At 42.3% G+C, this 27548-nt stretch overlaps 2 protein-coding genes across 2 annotated transcripts in view; one reads left to right on the plus strand and one right to left on the minus strand.

The window, feature by feature from the left end:
* The window catches only part of LOC119841806 (mast cell protease 3-like), a 500929-nt gene that overhangs the window by 102599 nt on the left and 370782 nt on the right, over positions 1-27548 (plus strand).
* LOC119841650 (olfactory receptor 10A2-like) lies at positions 128-11083 on the minus strand. Its single transcript, XM_038369197.2, is given in 6 exon segments — positions 128-582; positions 723-883; positions 885-1084; positions 5295-5335; positions 5921-5927; positions 10904-11083. Coding segments are annotated over 6 exon segments (957 nt in total). The 3' UTR covers positions 128-214.

Here is a 27548-nt window from a genome sequence, read left to right on the forward strand (position 1 = left end):
GTGTCTTTTCAAAAAGAACGTCTCTTACAGTATCAAGTTTTGTATAAAGAAATGTGCATTAATTGTATGAAAGATGAATGCTCAAAAAGAAGCAGAGTAACAGAAAGAAAGAAAGAAAGAAAAAGTAAGGTCAATAAGAGGTAACCCTTTTCTGAAGGAATGAAATGGGCCATGTCTAAGAAACTGTATCAGTTCATCTCTATTTTACTATAGGCTAAATTTTTTCCTTTACACTTCTATGCCTGTTTCTGAAAGCAACCTGTTTCAGAATAGTTTTTCTCAGGGACTTTTTGACCTCCTTGTTTCTCAGGCTGTAGATAACAGGGTTGATCACGGGAGTCAGGACTGTGTAGAAGAGAGGGAATATTTTGTGTAGGACCTTGGGAGTGTTGCTTGTTGGAAACACATAGACAGTAATCATGCTCATGTATAAAATTGTCACCACAGTGAGGTGGGAGGAGCAGGTGGAAAAGGCCTTTTGTCTCCCTGTGGTGGAAGGGATTCTCAGCATGGTGGTGATGATATAAATGTAGGATGTCAGGGTCAGTAGCAAAGGCACAAGTGTCCCAATGGTAGAGACAGGTTTCAGAGTAGCAGCCGTGTTAGTCTGTATTCGCAAAAAGAAAAGGAGTACTTGTGGCACCTTAGAGACTAACAAATTTATTAGAGCATAAGCTTTCGTGAGCTACAGCTCACTTCATCGGATGCATGGTAGAGACAGTTAAATGTCGCCAGTTGCAGAGTCTGGGTGTCACCACAAGACAGCTTTATCATGGGTGAAAAATCACAAAAGAAATGGTCAATTTCTTTAGAACCACAGAATGTTAATGGGAACAAGAAATAATTTAGTGTGCCATTGACCAGAAAACTATATACCCAGGACCATGCCATTCATCAGAGCAGCATAGCGGAGTGGATTGCATATTGCTAAATACCGATCATAAGACATTGCCCAGAGCAGCAGATTTTCTGTCATTGCTATGATAGCAAAAAAATATGTTTGCACAAGGCAACTCTTAACAGAAATGGTTCCATCCCCAGTCAGGAGACTGGCCAGCAGCCTGAGCAGCGAACAGCAGAGAGGCTAACAGAGGGAGTTTGCCTGGGGAGAGCCCACTGAGGCTTACATCTTGCCAGCTTCTCTGAGTAGTTACTACAACTCCTGAGGAAGCTTGTAGAAGGAAGATGATATGGATGGGGAGTATTCAGCTGTTGTGACCTGCACTGGATGTGCCATGTTTGTCTTTCTTCCACAGGACAGAAGTGAAGTGCACCACAAAGTGCAAGCTGGTCTCCGTATTGGAAGAGAAGGTTCAAGGTCTTGAGAAACAAGTATCGACCCTGCGTTGCATAAGAGAAACTGAAGATTTCCTGGACAGACGTCAGGATATGCTTCTATGGGCACAATTTTCTGAAGATTCAGAGCAGGCTGCACAGCGGGGACAGGAGGACGGTGAAGAAATTTGGCAGCATGTGACCTCCAGAAGAAGAAAGGGGAGCGTCCATGTACCAGCAACGCAGATACAGGTAGGTAACCATTTTCATGTTCTCTCCACAGGTACTAATGTGGAGAGTGGACTAGATGATACATCTGAGGGAAGGGAACAGAAGGAGAGTCCGCCGATTGGAAGGCATGAGATGGACTGTCCTAGGGTTGGGGTTTCCACGACCACTGCTCCCAAGAGAAGGAGGTGGGTGGTGGTGGTCGGGGACTCTCTCCTCAGGGGGACTGAGTCATCTATCTGCCGCCCTGACCGGGAAAACCGAGAAGTCTGCTGCTTGCCGGGGCTAGGATTCACGATGTGACAGAGAGACTGCCGACACTCATCAAACCCTCGGATCGCTACCCCTTCCTGCTTCTCCATGTGGGCACCAATGATACTGCCAAGAATGACCTTGAGCAGATCACTGTGGACTACGTGGCTCTGGGAAGAAGGATAAAGGAGTTGGAGGTGCAAGGGTGTTCTCGTCCATCTTCCCTGTGGAAGGAAAAGGCCTGGGTAGAGATCATGGAATCGTGGAAGTCAACGAACGGCTACGCAGGTGGTGTCGGAGAGAAGGCTTTGGATTCTTTGACCATGGGATGGTGTTCCAAGAAGGAGGAGTGCTAGGCAGACACAGGCTCTATCTAACGAAGAGAGGGAAAAGCATCTTTGCAAGCAGGCTGGTTAACCTAGTGAAGAGGGCTTTAAACTAGGTTCACCGGGGGAAGGAGAACAAAGCCCTGAGGTAAGTGGGGAAGTGGGATACCAGGAGGAAGCACAAACAGAAGTGCGCGAGAGGGCAGGGCTCCTGCCTCATACTGAGAAAGAGGGACGATCAGCGAGTTATCTCAAATTTCTATACACAAATGCAAGAAGCCTGGGAAAGAAGCAGGGAGAACTGGAAGTCCTGGCACAGTCAAGGAATTATGATGTGATTGGAATAACAGAGACTTGGTGGGATAACTCACATGACTGGAGTACTGTCATGGATGGATATAAAAAGTTCAGGAAGGACAGGCAGGGCAGAAAAGGTGAGGGAGTTGCATTGTATGTAAGGAAGCAGTACGAATGCTCAGAGCTCAAGTATGAAACTGCAGAAAAACCTGAATGTCTCTGCATTAAGTTTAGAAGTGTGAGCAACAAGAGTGATTTCATGGTGGGAGTCTGCTATAGACCACCTGACCAGGGGGATGAGGTGGACAAGGCTTTCTTCTGGCAACTCACGGAAGTTACTAGATCGCAGGCCCTGGTTTTCATAGGTTTCAGAGTAGCAGCCGTGTTAGTCTGTATTCGCAAAAAGAAAAGGAGTACTTGTGGCACCTTAGAGACTAACAAATTTATTAGAGCATAAGCTTTCGTGAGCTACAGCTCACTTCATCGGATGCATTTGGTGGAAAAAACAGAGGAGAGATTTATATACACACACACAGAGAACATGAAACAATGGGTTTATCATACACACTGTAAGGAGAGTGATCACTTAAGATAAGCCATCACCAACAGCAGGGGGGGGAAGGAGGAAAACCTTTCATGGTGACAAGCAGGTAGGCTAATTCCAGCAGTTAACAAGAATATCAGAGGAACAGTGGGGGGTGGGGTGGGAGGGAGAAATACCATGGGGAAATAGTTTTACTTTGTTTAATGACTCATCCATTCCCAGTCTCTATTCAAGCCTAAGTTAATTGTATCTAGTTTGCAAATTAATTCCAATTCAGCAGTCTCTCGTTGGAGTCTGTTTTTGAAGCTTTTTTGTTGAAGTATAGCCACTCTTAGGTCTGTGATCGAGTGACCAGAGAGATTGAAGTGTTCTCCAACTGGTTTTTGAATGTTATAATTCTTGACGTCTGATTTGTGTCCATTCATTCTTTTACGTAGAGACTGTCCAGTTTGGCCAATGTACATGGCAGAGGGGCATTGCTGGCACATGATGGCATATATCACATTGGTAGATGCGCAGGTGAACGAGCCTCTGATAGTGTGGCTGATGTGATTAGGCCCTATGATGGTATCCCCTGAATAGATATGTGGACAGAGTTGGCATCGGGCTTTGTTGCAAAGATAGGTTCCTGGGTTAGTGGTTCTGTTGTGTGGTGTGTGGTTGCTGGTGAGTATTTGCTTCAGATTGGGGGGCTGTCTGTAAGCAAGGACTGGTCTGTCTCCCAAGATCTGAGAGAGCGATGGCTCTTCCTGGTTTTCATGGGAGACTTCAATCACCCTGATATCTGCTGGGAGAGCAATACAGCAGTGCACAGACAATCCAGGAAGTTTTTGGAAAGTGTAGGGGACAATTTCCTGGTGCAGGTGCTGGAGGAACCAACTAGGGGCAGAGCTCTTCTTGACCTGCTGCTCACAAACCGGGAAGAATTAATAGGGGAAGCAAAAGTGGATGGGAACCTGGGAGGCAGTGACCATGAGATGGTCGAGTTCAGGATCCTGACACAGGGAAGAAAGGAGAGCAGCAGAATACGGACCCTGGACTTCAGAAAAGCAGATTTTGACTCCCTCAGGGAACTGATGGGCAGGATCCCCTGGGAGAATAACATGAGGGGGAAAGGAGTCCAGGAGAGTTGGCTGTATTTTAAAGAATCCTTATTGAGGTTACAGGGACAAACCATCCCAATGTGTAGAAAGAATAGTAAATATGGCAGGCGACCAACTTGGCTTAACAGTGAAATCCTTGCTGATCTTAAACACAAAAAAGACTTAAACACTTTACAAGAAGTGGAAGATTGGACAAATGACCAGGGAAGAGTATAAAAACATTGCTCGGGCATGCAGGAGTGAAATCAGGAAAGCCAAATCACACCTGGAGTTACAGCTAGCAAGAGATGTTAAGAGTAACAAGAAGGGTTTCTTCAGGTATGTTAGCAACAAGAAGAAAGTCAAGGAAAGTGTGGGCCCCTTACTGAATGAGGGAGGCAACCTAGTGACAGAGGAGGTGGAAAAAGCTAATGTACTCAATGATTTTTTCACTTGTCTTCACGAACAGGGTCAGCTCCCAGACTACTGCAATGGGCAGCATAGCACAGGGAGGAGGTGACCAGCCCTCTGTGGAGAAAGAAGTGGTTCAGGACTATTTAGAAAAGCTGGACGAGCACAAGTCCATGGGGCCAGATGCGCTGCATCCAAGAGTATTAAAGGAGTTGACGGATGTGATTGCAGAGCAATTGGCCATTATCTTTGAAAACTCATGGCGATCGGGGGAGGTCCCGGACGACTGGAAAAAGGCTAATGTAGTGCCCAGTTTTAAAAAAGGGAAGGAGGAGGATCCTGAGAACTACAGGCCCGTCAGCCTCTCCTCAGTCCCTGGAAAGATTATTGAGCAGGTCCTCAAGGAATCAATTCTGAAGCACTTAGAGGAGAGGAAAGTGATCAGGAACAGTCAGCATGGATTCCCCGAGGGCAAGTCATGCCTGACTAATCTAATTGCCTTCTATGACGAGATAACTGGCTCTGTGTATGAGGGCAAAGCAGTGGACATATTGTTCCTTGCCTTTAGCAAAGCTTTTGACACGGTCTCCCACAGTATTCTTGCCAGCAAGTTAAAGAAGTATGGGCTGGATGAATGGACTATAAGGTGGATAGAAAGTTGGCTAGATTGTCGGGTTCGACGGGTAGTAATCAATGACTCCATGTCTAGTTGGCAGCCGGTATCAAGTGGAGTGCCCCAAGGGTCAGTCCTCGGGCCGGTTTTGTTCAACATCTTCATAAATGATCTGGAGGATGGTGTGGATTGCACCCTCAGCAAGTTTGTAGATGACACTAAACTGGGAGGAGAGGTAGATATGCTGGAGGGTAGGGATAGGATACAGAGGGCCCTAGACAAATTAGAGGATTGGGCCAAAAGAAATCTGATGAGGTTCAACAAGGACAAGTGCAGAGTCCTGCATTTAGGATAGAAGAATCCCATGCACCGCTTCAGACTAGGGACCAAATGGCTCAGCAGCAGTTCTGCAGAAAAGGGGTTACAGTGGATGAGAAGCTGGATATGAGTCAACAGTGTGCCCTTGTTGCCATGAAGGCCAGTGGCATTTTGGGATGTATAAGTAGAGGCATTGCCAGCAGATTGAGGGATGTGATCGTTCTCCTCTATTCGACATTGGTGAGGCCTCATCTGGAGTTCTGTGTCCAGTTTTGAGCCCCACACTACAAGAAGGATGTGGAAAAATTGGAAAGCGTCCAGCGGAGGGCAACAAAAATGATTAGGGGACTGGAATACATGATTTATGAGGAGAGGCTGAGGGAACTGGGATAGTTTAGTCTGCGGAAGAGAAGAATGAGGGGGATTTGATAGCTGCTTTCAGCTACCTGAAAGGGGGTTCCAAAGAGGATGGAGCTAGACTGTTCTCACTGGTAGCAGATGACAGAACAAGGAGTAATGGTCTCAAGTTGCAGTGGGGGAGGTTTAGGTTGGATATCAGGAAAATGTTTTTCACAAGGAGGGTGGTGAAACACTGGAATGCATTACCTAGGGAGTTGGTGGAATCTCCTTCCTTAGAAGTTTTTAAGGTCAGGCTTGACAAAGCCCTGGCTGGGATGATTTAGTTGGGGATTGGTCCTGCTTTGAGCAGGGGGTTGGACTAGATTCATAGATACTAAAGTCAGAAGGGACCATTCTGATCATCTAGTCCGACCTCCTGCACAGCGCAGGCCACAGAATCTCACCCTCCCACTCCTATGAAAAACCTCACCCATGTCTGAGCTATTGAAGTCCTTAAATCATGGTTCAAAGACTTCAAGGAGCAGAGAAGCCTCCCTCAAGTCAACCATGCCCCATGCTACAGAGGAAGGCGAAAAACCTCCAGGGCCTCTCCAATCTGCCCTGGAGGAAAATTCCTTCCCGACCCCAAATATGGCAATCAGCTAAACCCTGAGCATATGGGCAAGATTCACCAGCCAGATACTACAGAAAATTCTTTCCTGGGTAACTCAGATCCCATCCATCTAATATCCCATCTCAGGGGATTTGGCCTATTTACCCTGAATATTTAAAGATCAATTACTTACCAAAATCCCATTATCCCATCATACCATCTCCTCCATAAACTTATCAAGTAGAATCTTAAAACCAGATAGATCTTTTGCCCCCACTGCTTCCCTTGGAAGGCTATTCCAAAACTTCACTCCTCTGATGGTTAAAAACCTTCGTCTGATTTCAAGTCTAAACTTCCTGGTGGCCAGTTTATACCCATTTGTTCTTGTGTCCACATTGGTGCTGAGCTGAAATAATTCCTCTCCCTCTCCTGTATTTATCCCTCTGATATATTTATAGAGAGCAATCATATCTCCCCTCAATCTTCTTTTAGTTAGGCTAAACAAGCCAAGCTCCTTAAGTCTCCTTTCATAAGACAAGTTTTCCATTCCTCGGATCATCCTAGTAGCCCTTCTCTGTACCTGCTCCAGTTTGAATTCATCCTTTTTAAACATGGGAGACCAGAACTGCACACAGTATTCCAGGTGAGGTCTCACCAGTGCCTTGTATAACAGTACTAAAACCTCCTTATCCCTACCGGAAATGCCTCTCCTGATGCATCCCAAAACCGCATTAGCTTTTTTCACAGCCATATCATATTGGCAGCTCATCGTCATTCTATGATCAACCAATACTCCAAGGTCCTTCTCCTCTTCCGTTACTGCTAATTGATGCGTCCCCAACTCATAACTAAAATTCTTGTTATTAATCCCTAAATGCATAACCTTACATTTCTCATTATTAAATTTCATCCTATTACTATTACTCCAGTTTACAAGGTCATCCAGATCCTCCTGTATAATATCCCGATCCTTCTCCGAATTGGCAATACCTCCCAGCTTAGTATCGTCTGCAAACTTTATTAGCACACTCCCACTTTTTGTGCCAAGGTCAATAATAAAAAGATTAAATAAGATTGGTCCCAAAACCGATCCCTGAAGAACTCCACTGGTAACCTCCCTCCAACCTGACAGTTCGCCTTTCAGTAGGACCCGTTGCAGTCTCCCCTTTAACCAATTCCTTATCCACCTTTTGATGTTCATATTGATCCCCATCTTCTCCAATTTAACTAATAATTCCCCATGTGGCACGGTATCAAATGCCTTACTGAAATCTAGGTAAATTAGATCCACTGCATTTTCTTTATCTAAAAAATCTGTTACTTTTTCAAAAAAGGAGATTAGGTTGGTTTGGCATGATCTACCTTTTGTATGTTGTATTTTGTCCCATTTACCATTGACTTCAGTGTCGTTAACTAATTTCTCCTTCAAAATTTTTTCCAGGACCTTGCATACTACAGATGTCAAACTAACTGGCCTGTAGTTACCCGGATCATTTTTTTTTCCTTTCTTAAAAATAGGAACTATATTAGTAATTCTCCAATCATTCGGTACTATTCCTGAGTTTACAGATTCATTAAAAATTCTTGCTAATGGGCTTGCAATTTCAGGTGCCAATTCCTTTAATATTCTTGGATGAAGATTATCTGGACCCCCGATTTAGTCCCATTAAGCTGTTTCAGTTTTGCTTCTACCTCCGATATGGTAATATCTACCTCTATATCCTCCTTCCCATTTGTCATGCTACCATTATCCCTAAGATCCTCTTTAGCCTTATTAAAGACTGAGGCAAAGTATTTGTTTAGATATTGGGCCATGCCTAGATTATTTTTAACCTCCACTTCATCCTCAGTGTTTAGTGGTCCCACTTCGTCTTTCTTAGTTTTCTTCTTATTTATATGGCTATAGAACCTTTTACTATTGGTTTTAATTCCCTTTGCAAGGTCCAACTCTACCCGACTTTTAGCCTGTCTCACTTTATCCCTACATGTTCTGACCTCAATTAGGTAGCTTTCCTTGCTGATCCCTCCCATCTTCCACTCCCTGTATGCTTTCTGCTTCTTCTTAATCACCTCTCTAAGATGCTTGCTCATCCAGCTTGGTCTACAACTCCTTCCTATGACTTTTTTCCCCTTTCTTGGGATACAGGCTTCCGATAGCTTCTGCAGCTTTGATGTAAAGTAATCCCAGGCCTCCTCTACCTTTAGATCCATAAGTTCTTCAGTCCAGTCCACTTCCCTAACTAATTTCCTTAATTTTTGAAAGTCAGCCCTTTTGAAATCAAAAACTCTAGTTGCAGATTTATTTTTGTTAATCCTTCCATTTAGTTTGAACTGAATTAGCTCATGATCACTTGAGCCAAGATTGTCCCCTACAACCATTTCTTCTATGAGGTCCTCGCTACTCACCAAAATTAAATCTAAAATGGCATCCCATCTAGTCGGTTCTGCAACTACTTGATGAAGGAATCCATCAGCTATCGCATCTAGGAAAATCTGAGCCCTATTATTATTACTAGCACTGGTCCTTCAGTCTATATCTGGGAAGTTAAAGTCTCCCATGATCACGCAGTTTCCATTAGTATTTAATTTATTAAAGACATTAAAAAGGGCTCTATCCATATCCAAATTAGATCCCGGAGGTCTATAGCACACCCCAAGCACTATCGTAGGAGAGGCTTTACTAGTTTTCTTCCCCAATGTAATTTTTGCCCAGACGGACTCTATCTTATCCATTGCATTGCTTCTTATTTCTTTACATTCTATCTCATCATTGATATACAATGCTACTCCACCACCTTTACCTTTGTTTCTGTCTTTCCTAAACAGCACATACCTTTCAATACCTGTAGTCCAGTCATGACTACTATTCCACCATGTTTCTGTTATCCCTATAATATCTGGTTTCACTTCCTGCACCAGTAGCTCTAGTTCCTCCATTTTGTTACCTAGGCTCCTCGCATTGGTGTACAAACATCTTAATTTTTGCTGTTTGGCCTCGCTCACATTTTGTACCCTATTAGGCACAGTCATTCTACAGCCAGTATAACCTATTAGACTAGTATCCACACCGCCCTCGCTCCTTATATACATTCTCCTACTCATGGCTGTATCCTTTCTTACTTCGTCTTCTTCCCTCTCATTGCTAAAATCTGGCGTGGAGATTTCCTGGACATCTCCCATCCATCTCCCCCTAATTCCTAGTTTAAAGCTCTCTTTATCAGTTGTGCCAGCCTCGATCCTAGAAGTCTATTTCCTTCCCTACTCAGATGAAGTCCATCCCGAGAGAACTGTCCTCTGTCCGTGAATGCCTTCCAGTGGCCTTACATCCCAAAGCCCTCCTTATAGCACCATTGCTTAAGCCATCTGTTGACAGTCATAATCTTGTCAGACCTTTGTTGCCCTTCTCTAGGAACAGGAAGGATCCCGCTAAAGATCACCTGAGCCTCAATTTCCTTAAGCGTCTTCCCCAGCCTAGCATAGTCTCCCTTAATACTTTCCAGCGAGAATCTAGCCGTATCATTTGTTCCCACATGAAGGATAATTAGGGGATTCTTTCCCGCTCCCTTGAGGATCCTTTTCAACCTCAGGTCTACATCCCGTGTCTTAGCACCTGGAAGACAGCACACCCTTCTATTCTCAGGATCAGCTCTAGTTACAGGCCTGTCTATTCTTCTCAATAGAGAGTCCCCGATCACATAGACCTGCCTTTTCCTGGTGACGGTGCTATTCTCCAGTCTCTCCCCTGTTCCCTCTGGCTGCAAGTTCTTTCCATTCCTATTTTCCCTTATAATCCTCTTCAACCCATCCTGTATCCTCCTGGGGCTCATATTTGGTGTAGTCTCCCTTGACTCTTCCGCTTTTCCTAGAGGACTAGCCTCTCTTCTCTTCTTCCTTACCCTTCCACCTTCAACAAGTACCTGCTGAGCCCCTTCTTCATTTTCCAACTCTGCAAACCTATTCCTAAGCTCTATTTCTCCTTCACTAGCCCGTCTTTTCCTCTGCCTGGTTCTTTTAGTCACATGCTTCCACTGACCACTTTCCTCACGCAGTCTCCCCTCAAAATTCCCCAGCCCTGCTTCCATCCGTGAGTCTGAGCTTTTCCCTTCAGATACCTCATATCTTTGCTCCATCATCTGCTCAAACCCCTTCCTAAACTCAACCAGACTTTCCACCTACATCTCCAAACCTCGGATCTTTTCCTCCATCAGCTCTATCAGACGGCATTTCATGCAGAAAAAACTCTTACCGGTTCCCCCCTTCTGGATCATGTACATACCACAGCTTCCACATCCAGTCATCCTCAATGTGTCTTCCGCTACAGGAGTCACTCCCACAGCTGCCTCCGTATCTGTCATCGCCTTCCCACCTAAATCCTGTTAATCTGGGAAACACAAGCCACACCAAAAAGACCACCACCCCCCCCAGCAAAAGCAAACCCCAGACAAGCACCACAATCCAAACTCCCCTGTTTAGAGCTCCTGTGCCGCTGCACCTGTCTGTGCCACTGCCTGACTGGCTGGCTACCTTTATAGGACCCCTAGTCAGAAGCCCCACCCATGATGACCTCCTGAGGTTCCTTCCAACCCTGAGATTCTATGATTCTATGATTCTAAGGTGCTGATCAGCCACAACTAGGATAATGATGAGGATGTTCCCGACCATAGTCACAATGTCGATTACTAGAAACAACAGGAGGAGAAGGGTCTGCAGTTCGGGGGCATTCCAAAATCCTAAGAGGATGAATTCCATGATCAGGTTTTCATTTCTTCCTTCCGCTTTCTCCATAATATGTATTTAGAAACACAAAACCATTATATCTTGATGGAGTACACGCAGTGAGGTTGTACTGTCAGTTACATGGCAGAAAGCTGGAGTAGGTAACCTCATGCCACTGCATCTCTCCACTGGAAAAATGAAGTTGTCAGTAAACGGAGGAAGATTCATATCATTAAGAAGCTGAGCTTCCAATATAGGTGAACCAAGAGCATGGAACCTTATTGAACTACAGAAATGTCCCATCTAAGTCCCATAAGCTCTCTTGAACTGTAAATAGAGACTTTTAAGTTCGGATTTTGAAGTATCTTTATCACATCAGTGTCACATCAACAAATCTAGAAGATATAACAAAAAATCAATAGATTGGAAATGAAAGATGTTTAGAGTTCAACCGCGGGTACATCACCCCTGCAGCTGGAAGGTACAATTCCCAGCTTGGATAGACACACATGGACTAGCTTTGATCAAGCTAGCAGGAGAAAATGAGCAGTGAGGACATGGCACTAGAGGCCGCGGCTTGGGATATACCTGTGTACATACCTAGGATCTCAGAGGGGATTGTGCTCGGACAGCTAGGCTGTACCGCTGAGGCTACACTGCTATTTTTAGCACAATAGCTCAATCAAAACTAGTGTGTGTAGGTCTACCAGAGCAGGGAATTACATTGCCCAGATATAGTATAGATATTCCCCGTAAAACACAAACTGAAACACCAAAGAGGCTGTGGTTTGTATGAAGATCTATCCAGCTGTCCTCTAGCACAGTAGATTTAAAGAAAAATTTGCACCATTTGATAGATGGAGCTGAGAAACAGACAAAGACACACAAAAAAACCCCCTAAACACACATCACAGGCTGTTTCCTGATCTCAGTTACACCAAGGTAAATTGCATCAGCTTCGTATGGATTTACATAAGTGCAACTGAGATCAGAATCGAACCCCATATAAAGAAATGTAAGGGAAATAAAAATGAAAACTCATCAAGAGAGAAATTAGAGAGTCATTTTTATCCAGAAGGAAGAATGTGCCTGTAGAAAATGAAAAGCTGGAGAATTACAGAGATATATAGACAGAATGAGATGAATATATGGAGAGAGAGAGAGAGAGAGAGAGGTTGTTTATTTCTCCAAATTTTATGAGCAATAAAATACATATATGTTTAAAGAGAAGTAGCAGATCCTTGCTATTAAAGCAAAGGTATCAGAAACAATAACTCTGAAATCTCTTCCTGTTTTTTCTCCTACACACTTAGAATAATAGAATCATAGAAGATTAGGGTTGGAAGAGACCTCAGGAGGTCATCTAGTCCAACCCCCTGCTCAAAGGAGGACCAACCCCAACTAAATCATCCCAGCCAGGGTGTTCTAAAGCTGGGCCTTAAAAACCTCTAAGGATGGAGATTCCACCACCTCCCTAGGGAACCCATTCCAGTGTTTCACCACCCTCCTAGTGAAAAAGTTTTTCCTAATATCCAACCTAAACCTCCCCCACTGCAACTTGAGACTGTTACTCCTTGTTCTGTCATCTCCCACCACTGAGAACAGCCAAGCTCCATCCTCTTTGGAACCCCCTTTCGGGTAGTTGAAGGCTGCTATCAAATCCCCCCTTACTCATCTCTTCTGCAGATTAAACAAGCCCAGTTCCCTCAGCTTCTCCTTGTAAGTCATGTGCCCCAGCCCCCTGATCATTTTCGTTGCCCTCCGCTGGACTCTCTCCAATTTGTCCACATCCTTTCTGTAGTGGGGGGCCCAAAACTGGACACAATACTCCAAATGTGGCCTTCTTGGTATATTTTAATATATCAATTCTTAATATATCCTAGTTTCTGATCTCTTCATCCACTGATTCATGATGCACCCACATAAACTATGTCGACACCAGGAGTGGCAATGGTGCATTGACCCTGGTACAACATAAGTGCATGACAGAAAAATGGAAATGCAGAAAAACACACATGCACAGAGAAGCGAGACTATATTTTTGTTTCAAAATGTTAACAAGCAATAAAACTCATGTGGTGAAAAATAAAATACACACAAAAGGAGCCAATAAACTAGAAAAATTCCTGGAGGATAGATCCATCAATGGCTATTAGCCAGGATGGACAGAGATGGTGTCCCTAGTTTCTGTTTGCGAAAAGCTGGAAATAGGTGAGAGGGATTGGGTCAATTGTTCTGTTCATTCCCTGTGAAGCACCTGGCATTGGCCACTGTTGGAAGACAGGATATTGGGTTAGATGGACCTTTGGTCTGACCCAGCATGGCCATTTTTATGTTCTAAATCTGAGAGCCATTCATTGCTCTTTCTTAGGCATGTTTTGCTATAACTCATCTCCCTTCATTTACTTCCCTCCTGGGTTGAACAAGGATTCCTATTCTTTCTTATGGGGGGCGGGGGGTGGGTGAACAGGTATTTTTCTTTTCTAAATCAGATTATTTCATTTTTACTGTGCTGCTTTACCTTTCACACTGATGATCTATAGACAACTGCACCTAACCCTAACCCTAAGCTGCTTTACCTTTCACAATGATGATCTATTGACAACTGCACCCTAACCCTAGCCCCAACCCTAACCCTAACCCTAACCCTAACCCTAACCTTTCACACTGATGATCTATTGACAACTGCACCCTAACCCTAACCCTAATCCTTACCCTTACACTAACCCTAACCCTACCCTAATCCTAACCCTTCCTTCAGATTTTCTGAGATAAGATTATAGTCTGTGCACTTCCTTTTCCATTCTCTTCTACTATTGATACGGGTTTCAGAGTAGCAGCCGTGTTAGTCTGTATTCGCAAAAAGAAAAGGAGTACTTGTGGCACCTTAGAGACTAACAAATTTATTAGAGAGAGCTCATTCTTAATCTTTCCCTGTTTGCTGTAGAGGATGTTGATCAGGTGGTTCCGCAGTTTCCTTGTCAGCATAGTCTGTGTGGTATGTAGATTGTAATGGATTTTTTACCTTCAGTCCTTTCGGTATGATGTCCATCTGTTTGCATTTGGAGAGGAAGATGATGTCTGTCTGTATCTGTGCGAGTTTTTTCATGAAGTTGACAGATTTCCACTCTATACGGCTAAATTCAGTGCCTTGCATAATCACAGGTTTCAGAGTAGCAGCCGTGTTAGTCTGTATTCGCAAAAAGAAAAGGAGTACTTGTGGCACCTTAGAGACTAACAAATTTATTAGAGAGAGCTCATTCTTAATCTTTCCCTACATTACAATCCATTACAATCTACATACCACACAGACTATGCTGACAAGGAAACTGCGGAACCACCTGATCAACATCCTCTACAGCAAACAGGGAAAGATTAAGAATGAGCTCTCTCTAATAAATTTGTTAGTCTCTAAGGTGCCACAAGTACTCCTTTTCTTTTTACTATTGATACGCTTCAATTATCTCAGTAAACTGAGCTTTGGGATCCTATCTGGATGCCGGATTTTACAGTGCTTCTTGGTGTATTTTGTTATTATTCCCTTTCACAGCAATTAATGTCTCTCCTGCTTGGTAATTTCTCCTTCCTATGAGATGATGTAATCTTCCCTGATATTTCTGCTGCTGGGAATTTGAAATTATTGCATAGAGGAAAGTTAATATTTTTTTTAGAAAGGAAAAACAATGGTACAAGGACAGTCTTATTACTAACCTCAAAGGGGAAGTCATGGAAAACAAGTGATTCCAAAGGGAAAATAATGGAGACAGGAGAACTGTTGATCTAAAAACCAAAGCATTAGAAAAAAAGGGAATGTCTCATTTCAAAGGAAATTAATGCAGACAGAACTTCTGATCTCAATGGAAATCTGTGTTCATCTTATATATTAGATGAGTAGATCTACTAGAATAATAGAAAAAAGGAACCAATATCAATTCATTTTTACAGGAAGAAGAAAATTAAATGCTCCCAAGTGAAAAAAAATTCTTGGATAAAGCTCCCAGGTCAGTCTGATCTCTGGACCTGGAACTCCAAATAGCAGTGCAAGAAGACCCCTAAGCTGCCACCTGGTGGAGTCTCTCACCAGCTATTTAAGAAAGAAAGTACAATGACACTGACTGCAGCCGTCAGAGATAGAGATTCCATGATTCAGAGAAGGAGCCGTGAACTGCAGGAATGGGAATCCACAACTAGAGCAAAGATGAGGATGTTCGCAGCCATCGTCACAAGGTAGCTAACTAAAAACAGCAGGAAGAGAAGGATCTGCAGTTCAGGGAGATTTCCGAATCCCAGGAGGATGAATTTGCTGATGGTGGTTTGATTTCCCCACTTCATGTTTTCTATTGATTGGAGAGAAAATGTGGCAATTTTAACTGAAGAAAATAAATTACATTTTTAACTAATCCCTCTAACTTAATTCCAGAGGTATTGAGATTCCGCTCTCCCTGCTATTTAGTTGCCCAACAGTTGGGTCAAGAATTTTGACCAGGAAAATGGTTTGCCTGGCATTTCAACTGTATAGCCAACATCATTTCTATACTTATCTAGCATTTTATTTGGCCCTCATTAGTCTGAATATCTGATTTTCCTTGTGTACAAATTCATTTTTATCCTGATAACCCTGCCTTTTATGACAGCTGACTCAAGTATTCTGTTTATCCACAGATCCAGCTGCTGCCATGAGAGGTTTTTTTCATCTTATCTGGTGTCCTACCTCCTCCCACTCAGTGGAATATGGGCACTTTACTGACTTCAACACTTTTTTACTAGAGCCATAGATTTCAAAGACTGAAGGGAACACTGTGATCAGCCAGTCTGACCTTCTGTATAACGTGTATAACGTATATACAACCAGAACTTCCCCAAAATAATTCATTGAGCAGGTTAATTACACTCACTGTGAAAAATGTACACCTTATTTCCAATTTGAATGTGTCTAGCTTCAGCTTCCAGCCATTGGATGGTGTTAGACCTCGGTCTGCTAGATTAATCATTTGTGTGGCCCTTCTCTGAATCCTCTCCAATTTGTCAATATTCTTCTTGAATTGTGGGCATCAAAATTGGATACAATATTCCAGCAGCGGTCACACCAGGATCATATACAGAGGTAAAATAACCACTTTATTCTGACTTGACATTCCCCTGTTCATGAATCCCAATTCTGAATTTTGACCTGACCACCACAAGTCACCAAAAGATGGTCAGTTATTTTCATTACATCTGACTCACTCAAGTGATGCTACTTACTTAATAATGGTAAAAAATTGACATTAAATTTCCCCATGCTGGAAATCAGCCTCACTTTACAACTGACCGTAGCAAAGATAATTGCTGAATAGACTGATCAGCACTGATCAGGAGCCAGATGTTTACAAATATTTTTAAGTGTCAGGTATAAGTTTAAGTGACAAAGCATAGAGGTTCAAGTGAGAGCAAGTAGACATCTCGGAAACGAATAATTACATTATGTAAAATAAAATTATAGCCCACATTCTAGAGCCTAGAGCTAATTGACTAGATACTCTCATGTCTTGTAGAGTATTTCTCTCCCCCAAATCCTTGCAGTGCTTTACACAACGGTTGGCGGTGATCCTCCTTTCATGGCACAAGCCCACTGATAGTTGACTCCTAGATGAAGAGTCCAGCATGTCACTTTGCTCTCCAGGATAGACCAGAACAATCTTTTTGTTTTTACTCATGAACATGACATCCTCTGCTGTTCATTTATTCCTGTAGATTTCTTTCCTCTTTTGCAGATTTTGCAATCTCTTCTTTGTCTGTGGCTCAGTATGCACATAGGCCTCTATTGTGAGGCAGACAATACCCAATACATAAAAGACAGGGAGATATGTGTCTTTTACCTCCTGTCTGAAAGGGACATTTCCGATGTATGTTGCCTCCTGGTAACCTGCCTCAGCTCCAAAACCTTAGAAATAATTTTCAGTATAGATACATAACTCTAAATATTATCCATACATACATTTTGCAATAATTATGACAACCAGTGAGCTACTGGCTCGTAGAGATCTCAGATGTCAGCCTTTGCTGAACTATTCTCTATATATCTGACCCAGGGGATCCTGTAAAAACTTATGCACCCCCTTTGCCCCTGTCCATTGGCACTAAGGGGTCCTGGAATCAGAAAGAGTCTGATCCAAAGCCCGTTGATCAACGTCATTTGAAAGACTGTTGCTGACTACATTTGGCTTTGGATTAGTCCCTGAGTGACTCTCAGATAAGAATAAGGCTATGTCTACACTACCACTTTTGTCGATATAATTTATGTCGCTCAGGGATATGGAAAAAACAACCCCTTGAGCGACATAAGTTACACTGCCAGAAGCACTGGCATTGACAGAGCTATGTTGGTGGGAAAGCATCTCCCACCAACATAGCTACCACCACTCAGTGCAGCTATGCCACTGTAAACTCACTGTTGTAGACATGGCCTAAACCAGATTTGTCCCCAGGTGAAGGTTCCAAAAGAATTGGTGGGGCATCCACATTTTTCCTAACTTTTTTTGATGCAAAATTGCATTTTCCTGGTCTGTCTCTTCTTGCCTCAAAAATATTTGATTTTTTATTGGAAAATCAAAAAAAAACCATCTGAAAACCATTTTTTCCAATTTTGGGCAGTTTTTTTTGTGTTGATAAAGAGGCGCACTATTAACTCAAAAGCATCAGGTCCATCCACAGTTAAAGGATTTGGGTGCTGATAACCCTTACCATAGCTGGTAGAATCTTCTATTATTTAAAGGACTGTATAAACATGGGGGCTAGGTTGTAGCTACCTTCTAACACCTAGAGGACCTCCCACCAGCCTGGTGTTCGTGGAATATCCCCTGTCCCCGATAACAAGTGTCCCATTTCACTGGGGGAATTTCTTCTTTCATACTCTTCACAAAAAATGAATAGAGCTGACTGAAAAATGGGGAAATTTTCTTGAGAAACATGTTCCTCTTTCTCCTCAACATGCAAAACTTCAGCAGCCAGCTCACTGAATAAAAAAATAACACTGCTCAGCTACTCTTGCCTCTTGAGTGTTTTCATGTTTGTTAGTTCTGCTCAACATTTTCCCCTTGTGTCAATGGAGCACATCACTCACTACCAGAATGGCATTTCCTCCTGGTCGCTCTGGGGATAAGCTCAAGGCCAAAGCCCCCGTCCAACCATCACTCCGTCTCTGCATCTGCCTGTAGCCCCTCTCGCAGCTTCAGGAACCACAGCACCACCTTCAAAACTAGATACTTCACACTTTTCTGACAGTTAAAAACAGCCATGCATCATCATCATCATCAATAGTAGTATTTTCCTAGCATCTAGGATCACCATTCACCAAGACCCCATTGTGCTAGTCACTGTACAAACAGATAACAACAAGACAGTTCCTGCCTCACGGATCTTACAACCTAAGTAATGTCAGTTTCACTGGGCAGTCTGCTCTGGCTGCTTTGCATCACTCAGGAGCAGCCCAAAGCAACTAGGGATTTCCAGGGAATTAGGACCTAAACGTTTTTTAAAATAATAAAATGTCTATGGGGGCCTGGTTACAAGTCTGTATTTAAACAGATTCAACCTCTGTCATTCCAAGACAACATAACCTTGAGAGTATTACCAGTTACACACAACACATGCAGTAAAGGCTGATAGTGTGTATCAGTAATTTAGAGTAAACTATATTAAAAGGAATTTATAATTACCCCAAAATTAGGAAATTGACAGTTAAGGTGAAATTAAAAAAGGAATACAAGGGGCCTAGGACATTTCCTGACATTTTGGAATTGATTGGATGTGATTTTCAAAAGTTGCCACATTAGACAAATACAGACAGACAGACTGTCAAGGCTGATTCCCCTCTCTGGCACTTCAAATGCAGAAGGTGGGGGCCCGCAAAGACTCTAAAAATTAATACTTGCCACTCCAGGCTTGTATTAAACTCCCAAGGTTACAGGTTTTTTCTGACCTTGGATTGGTAAATGCTGCCACCACCCAAGTGCAAAACCCCTCTGAGAATCCAGGAAGGCACGCTTGGGAATTCTTCCCTGTGTACCCTCAAGCTCTTTCACCCCCCCGCTCCAGGGAAGAGCTGAGAAAGAAACCAAAGGAAATCAGCTGTTGCCACCAGCTAACTAAATAATGTGCACAAACCTTTTAGGACACAAAAGCCCAATCCTGTTCTTAAAAAAGGTAAATTTTATTAAAAACAAAAAGAAAGAAAACATCTGGAAACTCAGGCTATTTCTAGATTTTTAAAAAAAAACCACTTACAAGGATTAATCATCAAGAATAACTTTCTTGAGGTCCAGCTTAAAGGTTACAAGCAAAAGAAAAGCATTTGGGGTTAGCACAGAGAAGTCCACAAGCCATAAAGAAATAAAAGGGATAAACCTAATTGTGTCTTCCTAGACATTTCCTGATCTACTTACATATCTGGGGTTTTAAATGAATAGCTTCGAGGTATGATCCTGATGATTTTTTCATACCTGGCCCTAAGCTTCTTACAGCATAGTTTTTTCCTGTTCCCTCGCTCTGGAAGAACCACCACAGACAAACAAAAGGGGAGTATTGTTTCAATTTTTAAAAGTTCTAGCCTTCCCATTGACTCTCCTGGCCAGGTGCCCACTCACTTCTTTTAACCCTTTACAGGTAAAGCAAGTAGAGAACAGCTACTAAGAGGGATTTTATAGCTAACTGACTGGCTGGGCCATAAAAGGGAGCTACCCTGACCCTTTCATTTATCACACAGACAGAAAAATGCCATCACACTGAGTGCAGGGCCTCGCTTCCCTTGGCCAGCTAGATAATGTGAGGGTTATCATATGGCTGGGGTTTCCCAGACATGACCTCTCTTTTGATTCTCCGCCCTCCGTCCAGGTGGATTTTTCAAATAAGAGGAAAGGTCCGGGAAAACTGTCACTGTACCCCAATTGGTCCCTCTCGTGCATCCACAGGAAATGTTGCTATTCTTATCGTCTGTGTAAAGGGCAGTAGAACTGTACTGAGGGCATCGAGAGAGAGGGTAGAGACAGGTGTTTTGCTTGATGGTCTGCCTCAGTCACAAGTACTATTTGACCTGCCCCTCTCCACTGTTTAAAGACAGAGCTGATTAGGATCCATAGATAGTCTTTTGTTCTGTTAAGTGATCACTACAGCTGAAATCACTGATAATCAGGTCTATGTGCTTAGACCTGCTGGGGGACGGCCCAGTCTGCACTAGCAGCGAGGTACCCGCACTGAGACCTCACCTGAAATGATTGAGAGCTGGGTGGAACCTCAAGAGACCAACTAGCAGAGGTCACAGTGGCAGGTGGCAGCAGAAAGTGAAGGTGCAGGGTCATTGGCAACAGAGCAATGGAGTGAACAGTGACACAACAAACAACAGTGGCCAGAGTGAACAGTGAGCAGCTGGAGGAATGAGCAAGGTGCCTTCTTGCCCCCCACCTGGGAGGTGAATTCATGTGAGTGAACTGGTGAGTGTTAATGAAGCTGTTAAGCATGCTGGAGACACAACACAGTTCATGTGAACAAACATGGCTGTGGCATCATACTTTCTATTTAAGCAAGAGATACCGCACACTACAAACTGGAGGCCAATGTTAAGTACATTGTCAATTGTTCATCTTGAAGCTGAACACTGGTTCTGAACAAGACCAGCAAATTCCTCACTATCTTTCTGAAAGAAACTCAACTGACTAGCTAGAAGCATGTGGTGCAACAGTGGAAGACTCAACAGTTGAAAACACGAAGAACTCTCTTACCACAAAAAAAATTTGCATACATGGCTGACGAATGCACCGATGCAAATGGCCATCAAGTATTAAGTCATTGTATACTTTATCTTGATGTCAGTGGTAGGCAAGTAGATGCATTTCTAGATGTTCAAGTTATAGAAGATACTTCGGCTGCCTCTGTGACAACCCACATCTCAGAAGAGTTAAATGCTTGTCAATTGGACCCCAAACAGATGGCTGCTTGTGCATTTGATGGAGCTGCAAACTTCTTTAAAAGACATGGTGGAGTACAAGCTTTGCTCAGAGAAAAGTGTAACCCTAATCTCTCCTATACACACTGCAAAGGCCATCTACTCCAACTAGCACTAGTATGAGCTGCAGACTCTTCAAAAGACATTTAAAAAGCAATAAATTTAATGTCTTCATTATATTCTTTTTTCAGCAAGAGTCCAAAAAGACTGAATATCTTGGAAAATATAGAAGATACACTGGGACTGAAGTTCAAATTAGTCCAACCTGGGAAAACCCTCTGGCTTTCTCATGAGTGATTCTTGGCTGTTGTCTTAACATTACGCCAGCCATTATTACTGGCTTTGGAAAGTATCTACCAAGATGGGATGATCTAAGTAGTGAGGCTGGTGGATTACTTTTGCTACTACATTCAGAGAAGACTATTGCCATGCTCTCCCTTGTAAGTCTACTGTTGAAACAGCTTGGGTCATTAAACAATCTGCTGATGGTAGACAGTAGTAGAACTTTGTCCAGCAATAGAAGCTACATTAGGATCAATCAGAGATCTATCCGTTGAAAAAGTACTGGAAGAAGCAAAGACTTCGGTCCAGAAGTTGAGTAATGAAGGCATTTATATTGAATCCTTTAGTGAAGAGGACAAGAAGTGTTTGTTAAGACAACTGAAAAAGTACACAGACTTGATTCTTAAAAATCTACAATGGCGACTTCTAGATTCTACTCAACCTCTACAGAGCTTTTACAGATCCCTGTCTTATAAAACACTGACTGTTGAGTGGAGTGAGGCACTACCAGCAATGGGGCTGCCATGTGCTCAGGACAGATTAGAGAATTTGAACTCACAGTGGAATATCATATGACAAATGAATGAAGACTTGGTTTCAGCTTCTTTTTTATCATCACTAGTGGCTTGACCCAATCTTTGTGCTATGTTTCCTGGGATGAAAGAAGTAGGAATTCATCTCTTGCTACTCCCAGTCATGACATCTACAGTTGAGCATTCTTTTTCATTATTGAATAGAATTTTGTGTTCTGAAAGAAGTCCCTTCTGCCTGATCATGTGAATGATCTAATGAGCATATCAATTGAAGGAATGGAAGTACCGGACACACGAAAAACCACAAAAGATGAACGCATTGCATTCAAGAAGTTAAAACAGAGTTGTGCAAATTTATAACAAGAAACCAAGAAGGATGTAGATGTAGTACTTCACAGAAGGCTTGAGAAGCCAACTTTAATTTTTGTGATGATTTCAAAATATGAGTTAAATCTAATAAAATGGTCATGAAACATTTTTCAGTTTTTACTATGGTGCCATAGAGCCACCTTCACCCTAACGGTCTTACCCCTCATCGGCCCTGACTTCCCCACCCCGTAAATTCGAACATCCCCCTCTAATTTCAATTCCTGGGGAAAACACTGATCTGGAAGCCCGGGAGGGCGCTGACCCTCACTCCCAGGCTGGGGTGGTCGCATGGCCGGAGTGAGACTGCTGTCTAGCACTGTCCACATGGGAGGACAGAGAAAGAGAGAGAGATGGGGACACGGGAGCACACACCAAAGCTCTCCTCACCTATGATATAGGCGCACAAGTCCCATGGATTCTCGCCCTCAGTTTTAAAAATTTTACTTCTTTTTTTACTTTCATTTTGTGTGTGTTTTTTCTTAATATTTATATTTTTTTACCTTTTTAATATATTTTACTTATTTTTCCTGTTTTTATTTTATTGTTGTTTATATATAGTTCAATTTTTATTTTATTTCCCTTTTTATTGTTTTTTTGTATTTTACCATTTTTTATTACTTTAATTTTTTCAGTTTTTATTGTTTTACTTTTGAAGTCTGTTAATATTTTTGTATTTTATTTATTACTATTTTAAATTTATTTGCACTTTTTATAAATGTATTTTTTTTCTATTTTTTATTCTACTTTAAGTGAATCGTATACTCTTGTTGTCCAATCATTTGGGCTCCTATCTTCTCTCACTCCAGTGAGGATCTTCAGCTGGGCCCCTCACCCCATCACAGTAGTCATGAGCCCCAGCCAAGTCTCTTTGTCCCCGGACTCCAGCCAGACCCCAACATTCCAGCCCATAGCTGCTGAAGCACCCTCTGGCTTGAAGTGGTTTCCATCCTATACAGGGTTTACAGTTTGTTCAATGGTTCTCAGCACCCCACTATAAAAATTGTTCCAGCACCTCTGTTCCAGCCTGGTCCCTTGTCCCATGAGTTAGCTGACTGGTGTGGAGGGCCAAAAGGGCTGCTGGGTTTTACAGTTCAGTCAACATAACCAACAAAGCATGTAAGCCTCTGTGAAGAAGTAGTAGCCTAAAGGAGTTAGGCACCAACCTATAGAGCATAAAGTGCTATAGAAAGTTAACAGTACTCCTATGTTTACCCCAACCATAAAACTTGGCTGTTTTATCAAAATTTAAATTGATGTGACATTTAACATAACTTGTGAGTAAACATCAATCAAAGTCAATGGGTGACCTCGGAATGACACCGGGTAGCCTGAGATCAGTATCCACTGATCACTAGCTGCTTGTGCATCTTAACACCAGAGCTTCAAGAAAAGAGCTGGAGTAACAGCATTAACAATACTGCAAGCAACTTTTAAGTGCAACATGGGATAGTGGCAAATCTCTGCTCTCATTATGAATGTCACGGTGCCACCCACTCCCAGAGATTATTGGTGTTCAGAGGGCAGGGTGTTTTCCAGAGGAAAGGGTATAATCCAGCAGTCAGGGCACTGTTTCAGAAATAAGCCAAGATATGGGGCTCTGTCTGCTACTCTGTGTGGTATTGGATTAAGTAACTTTCTCTCTGAGTACCCTTGGTCTTCTTTTCTTCTGCGAATAATAAAAAAATAGAGCTTGTTGAGAAGTTTTGGAACAGTTTTAGATCGGAAAATGCAGTTAGGACAAAACCAAAACAGTTCATAGGAACATGTCAATTTTGTTGAAATTTTCTATGGGAAATTACTGAACATTTTGGTTTTGGATAAGGTTGCAACAAAATATGTTGAAATATTTAATATCTTATAAAAATCTGACATTTTGACTTTTTGGGATGAAACCAAATTTCAAAATTTCAGATTTCCCCACAGCATGAAAAATCCATTTTTGGCCCACCCTAATAAAAATAAAAATATTTACCCTCCTTGAGAAACTCTGTAAAACCATGGGTAGAGAACATGAAATGGGCGAGTGAGAAAACAGTCAGCTCCAATTTTACCAATGGAGTTACTCTTGATTTTACACAAGGGTAAGTGTGAGAGGAGAATCATCTCCTCTAATTACTTTAAATTGGGTCATAATTATTTAAGGCACAATGTTTTCTTTTATTCTAAGTAAAGGAAACAGATCTGTGTTCAAGTCTTACATAAAAATGTAAGAATAGCCATACTGGGTAAGAGCAAAAGTCCATCTAGCCCAGTATTCTGTCTTCTGACAGGGTTCAGAGTAGCAGCTGTGTTAGTCTGTATTTGCAAAAAGAAAAGGAGTACTTGTGGCACCTTAGAGACTAACAAATTTATTTGAGCATAAGCTTTCGTGAGCTACAGATCACTTCATCGGATGCATACAGTGGAAAATACAGTGGGGAGATTTATATACACACACAGAGAACATGAAACAATGGGTTTTATCATACACACTGTAAGGAGAGTGATCACTTAAGATGAGCTATTACGAGCAGGAAGTTGCGGGGGGAAGGAAGAAAACCTTTTCTGGTAATAATCAAGGTGGGCCATTTCCAGCAGTTGATAAGAATGTCTGAGGAACAGTGGGGAGTAAGGGGCGGGAAATAACATGGGGAAATAGTTTTACTTTGTGTAATGACTCATCCATTCCCAGTCTCTATTCAAGCCTAAGTTAATTGTATCCAGTTTGCAAATTAATTCCAATTCAGCAGTCTCTCGTTGGAGTTTGTTTTTGAAGCTTTTTTGTTGAAGTATAGCCACTCTTAGGTCCGTGATCGAGTGACCAGAGAGATTGAAGTGTTCTCCAACTGGTTTTTGAATGTTATAATTCTTGATGTCTGATTTGTGTCCATTTATTCTTTTACGTAGAAACTGTCCAGTTTGACCAATGTACATAGAAGAGGGGCATTGCTGGCACATGATGGCATCTATCACATTGGTAGATGCGCTGGTGAACGAGCCTCTGATAGTGTGGCTGATGTGATTAGGCCCTATGATGGTGTCCCCTGAATAGATATGTGGAGAGAGTTGGCAACGGGCTTTGATGTTATGTACATCTACATAAAAGAATAAATGGATACAAGTCAGATGTCAAGAATTATAACATTCAAAAACCAGTCGGAGAACACTTCAATATCTGTAGTCACTCGATTACAGACCTGAGAGTGGCTATTCTTCAACAAAAAAAACTTCAAAAACAGACTCCAACGAGAGACTGCTGAATTGGAATTAATTTGCAAACTGGATACAATTAACTTAGATTTGAATAGAGACTGGGAATGGATTCGTCATTACACAAAGTAAAACTATTTCCCCATGTTATTTCCTCCCCCCCCCCACAGTTCCTCAGACATTCTTGTCAACTACTGGAAATAGCTCACCTTGATTAACGCCACAAAAGGTTTTCTTCCTTTCCCCCCCCCCACTTCCTGCTGGTAATAGCTCACCTTAAATGATCACTCTGGTTACAGTGTGTATGATAAAACGTATAGTTTCATGCTCTCTATGTACATCAATCTCCCCACTGTATTTTCCACTGAATGCATCTGATGAAGTGATCTGTAGCTCATGAAAGCTTATGCGCAAATAAATTTGTTAGTCTCTAAGGTGCCACAAGTACTCCTTTTCTTTTTGTCTTCTGACAGTGGCCAATGCCAGGTGCTTCAGACAGAATGAACAGAACCAGGTAATCATCAATTCATCACCTGTTGTCCAGCCCAAGCTTCTGGCAAAACGTATAAGAAGACTTTTTAAAAAGTCATTATTTGTGAAGGCAAAAGAGTTGAGACTGAGATGAGAATAATTCAAATAAACTTGGTGGAGTGAAGAATTAGTTACATATTCTTTCTTTCTTTCTTTCTTTCTTTCTTTCTTTCTTTCTTGAACACTTCCTCCTCTCTCCCTTTAAAGTCATTTCTTAATTTTATTTTCAATGGCTTGCACTTCAATGGGAAGTGATTTCTCTACTTCAAATCAGATCAAGTGGGAGCCGGGGAGTGTCTGAGGAATACATTTTCTCCATGGCTCAGTCTGATACTTGATTTTCCAGCTGTGCAAAAATCCACTGGTGTTTGTTCCTTGAAGGATGGAAAAGCAGGGTGGGAAGATTAATTGTGATCTGTCCACACCAGTAAAGTGGTTCAGACCACACCTTCACCTGACAGCGCTGGCAGCTTCAGTGCCATGTGCCACCTGCCCCCCTCTGGTTAAATCCAAGAAATGAGTTTATTCCATAAGGGACAAATTGTCAAGGCTCCATGCTTACATAAGTCATGGATGGGCATCGTTTTAAGAACATGAATAGAATAGAATCTGACTCCTGGTTAGGAAGAAAACAATTCAGTGATTGAGTGGTATTGATACACAACTGCAGTTATTGCTGTAGCTAAATGAGCAGGCTGAACCCTCTTCTTCTCTGCCCCATCTCCTCTTCCCCTCTGCTAGATGCATAGGGAATCTCTTAGCATGGGTCACCTAATTCGTCTCTCCTTTCCTGGAGTAATCCTCAAAGGAATAATTGTGATCTATTATGTCTTACTAGCCACCAGAGGACACACTGGATGCACAAGCTAAAGACAAATATTTCCTTTGAGTAAAGCAAGTGGGCTAAATATCTTCTTTTTAAAAAAACAGCTTTGACAAATGCTGCATTTAATAAACCCATTTGCAGATCAATTCCAACATCCAGGAAAAAGTGGTTTCAGTTTGCAGCCTTTATGGATAAAACCAAGGGGAACAAAGGAAATTGCACTGCAGAACTTTGAAGGCATGGGAAGCACAAAGGATGTGGCTACAGAATGAGTGGAAAAGCACAGAGGATTAATTGTGAAGAATGGGGCTATCCTGATGCTAATCACAAGAAACATAACTTGCATCAATGTTTGTGGGAAAGGCTAGAGAGCAAGGTGTAGTATCCTTGCTGTATATTCATCATCACCTGGGGAGGATCTACTTTTGAAGTCCTCTGTACAGGAACACTGAAAGAAAGAAAGAAAGAAAGAAAGAAAGAAAGAAAGAAAGAAAGAAAGAAAGAAAGAAAGAAAGAAAGAAAGAAAGAAAGAAAGAAAAGCAAGGGATTGTTGCTTTTGTGTTTAGAGAAAGGATTACCTCTTCTGCTTGATAAGTCTCCATAGCTTTGTGCCTACCTCAGCTTATACCAGGTGAGAGTTTTTTGGGCCCCAGCTCTGTAAGGCAATGAGTGATTTCCCTTCACCTCTGAGGGTGCTCATAGAATCCAGAGTGCATTTCTATTGCACAGCTCAGCACAGTGATGTCATCAACTCCATGAGGATACCTGGGACACGAAGGAAGTGTGGACATGATTAACTACTGTGTTACTCCAAATTTACAGAAG

This window comes from Dermochelys coriacea, chromosome 13, assembly GCF_009764565.3.
Source record: "Dermochelys coriacea isolate rDerCor1 chromosome 13, rDerCor1.pri.v4, whole genome shotgun sequence".
NCBI lineage: Eukaryota > Metazoa > Chordata > Testudines > Dermochelyidae > Dermochelys > Dermochelys coriacea.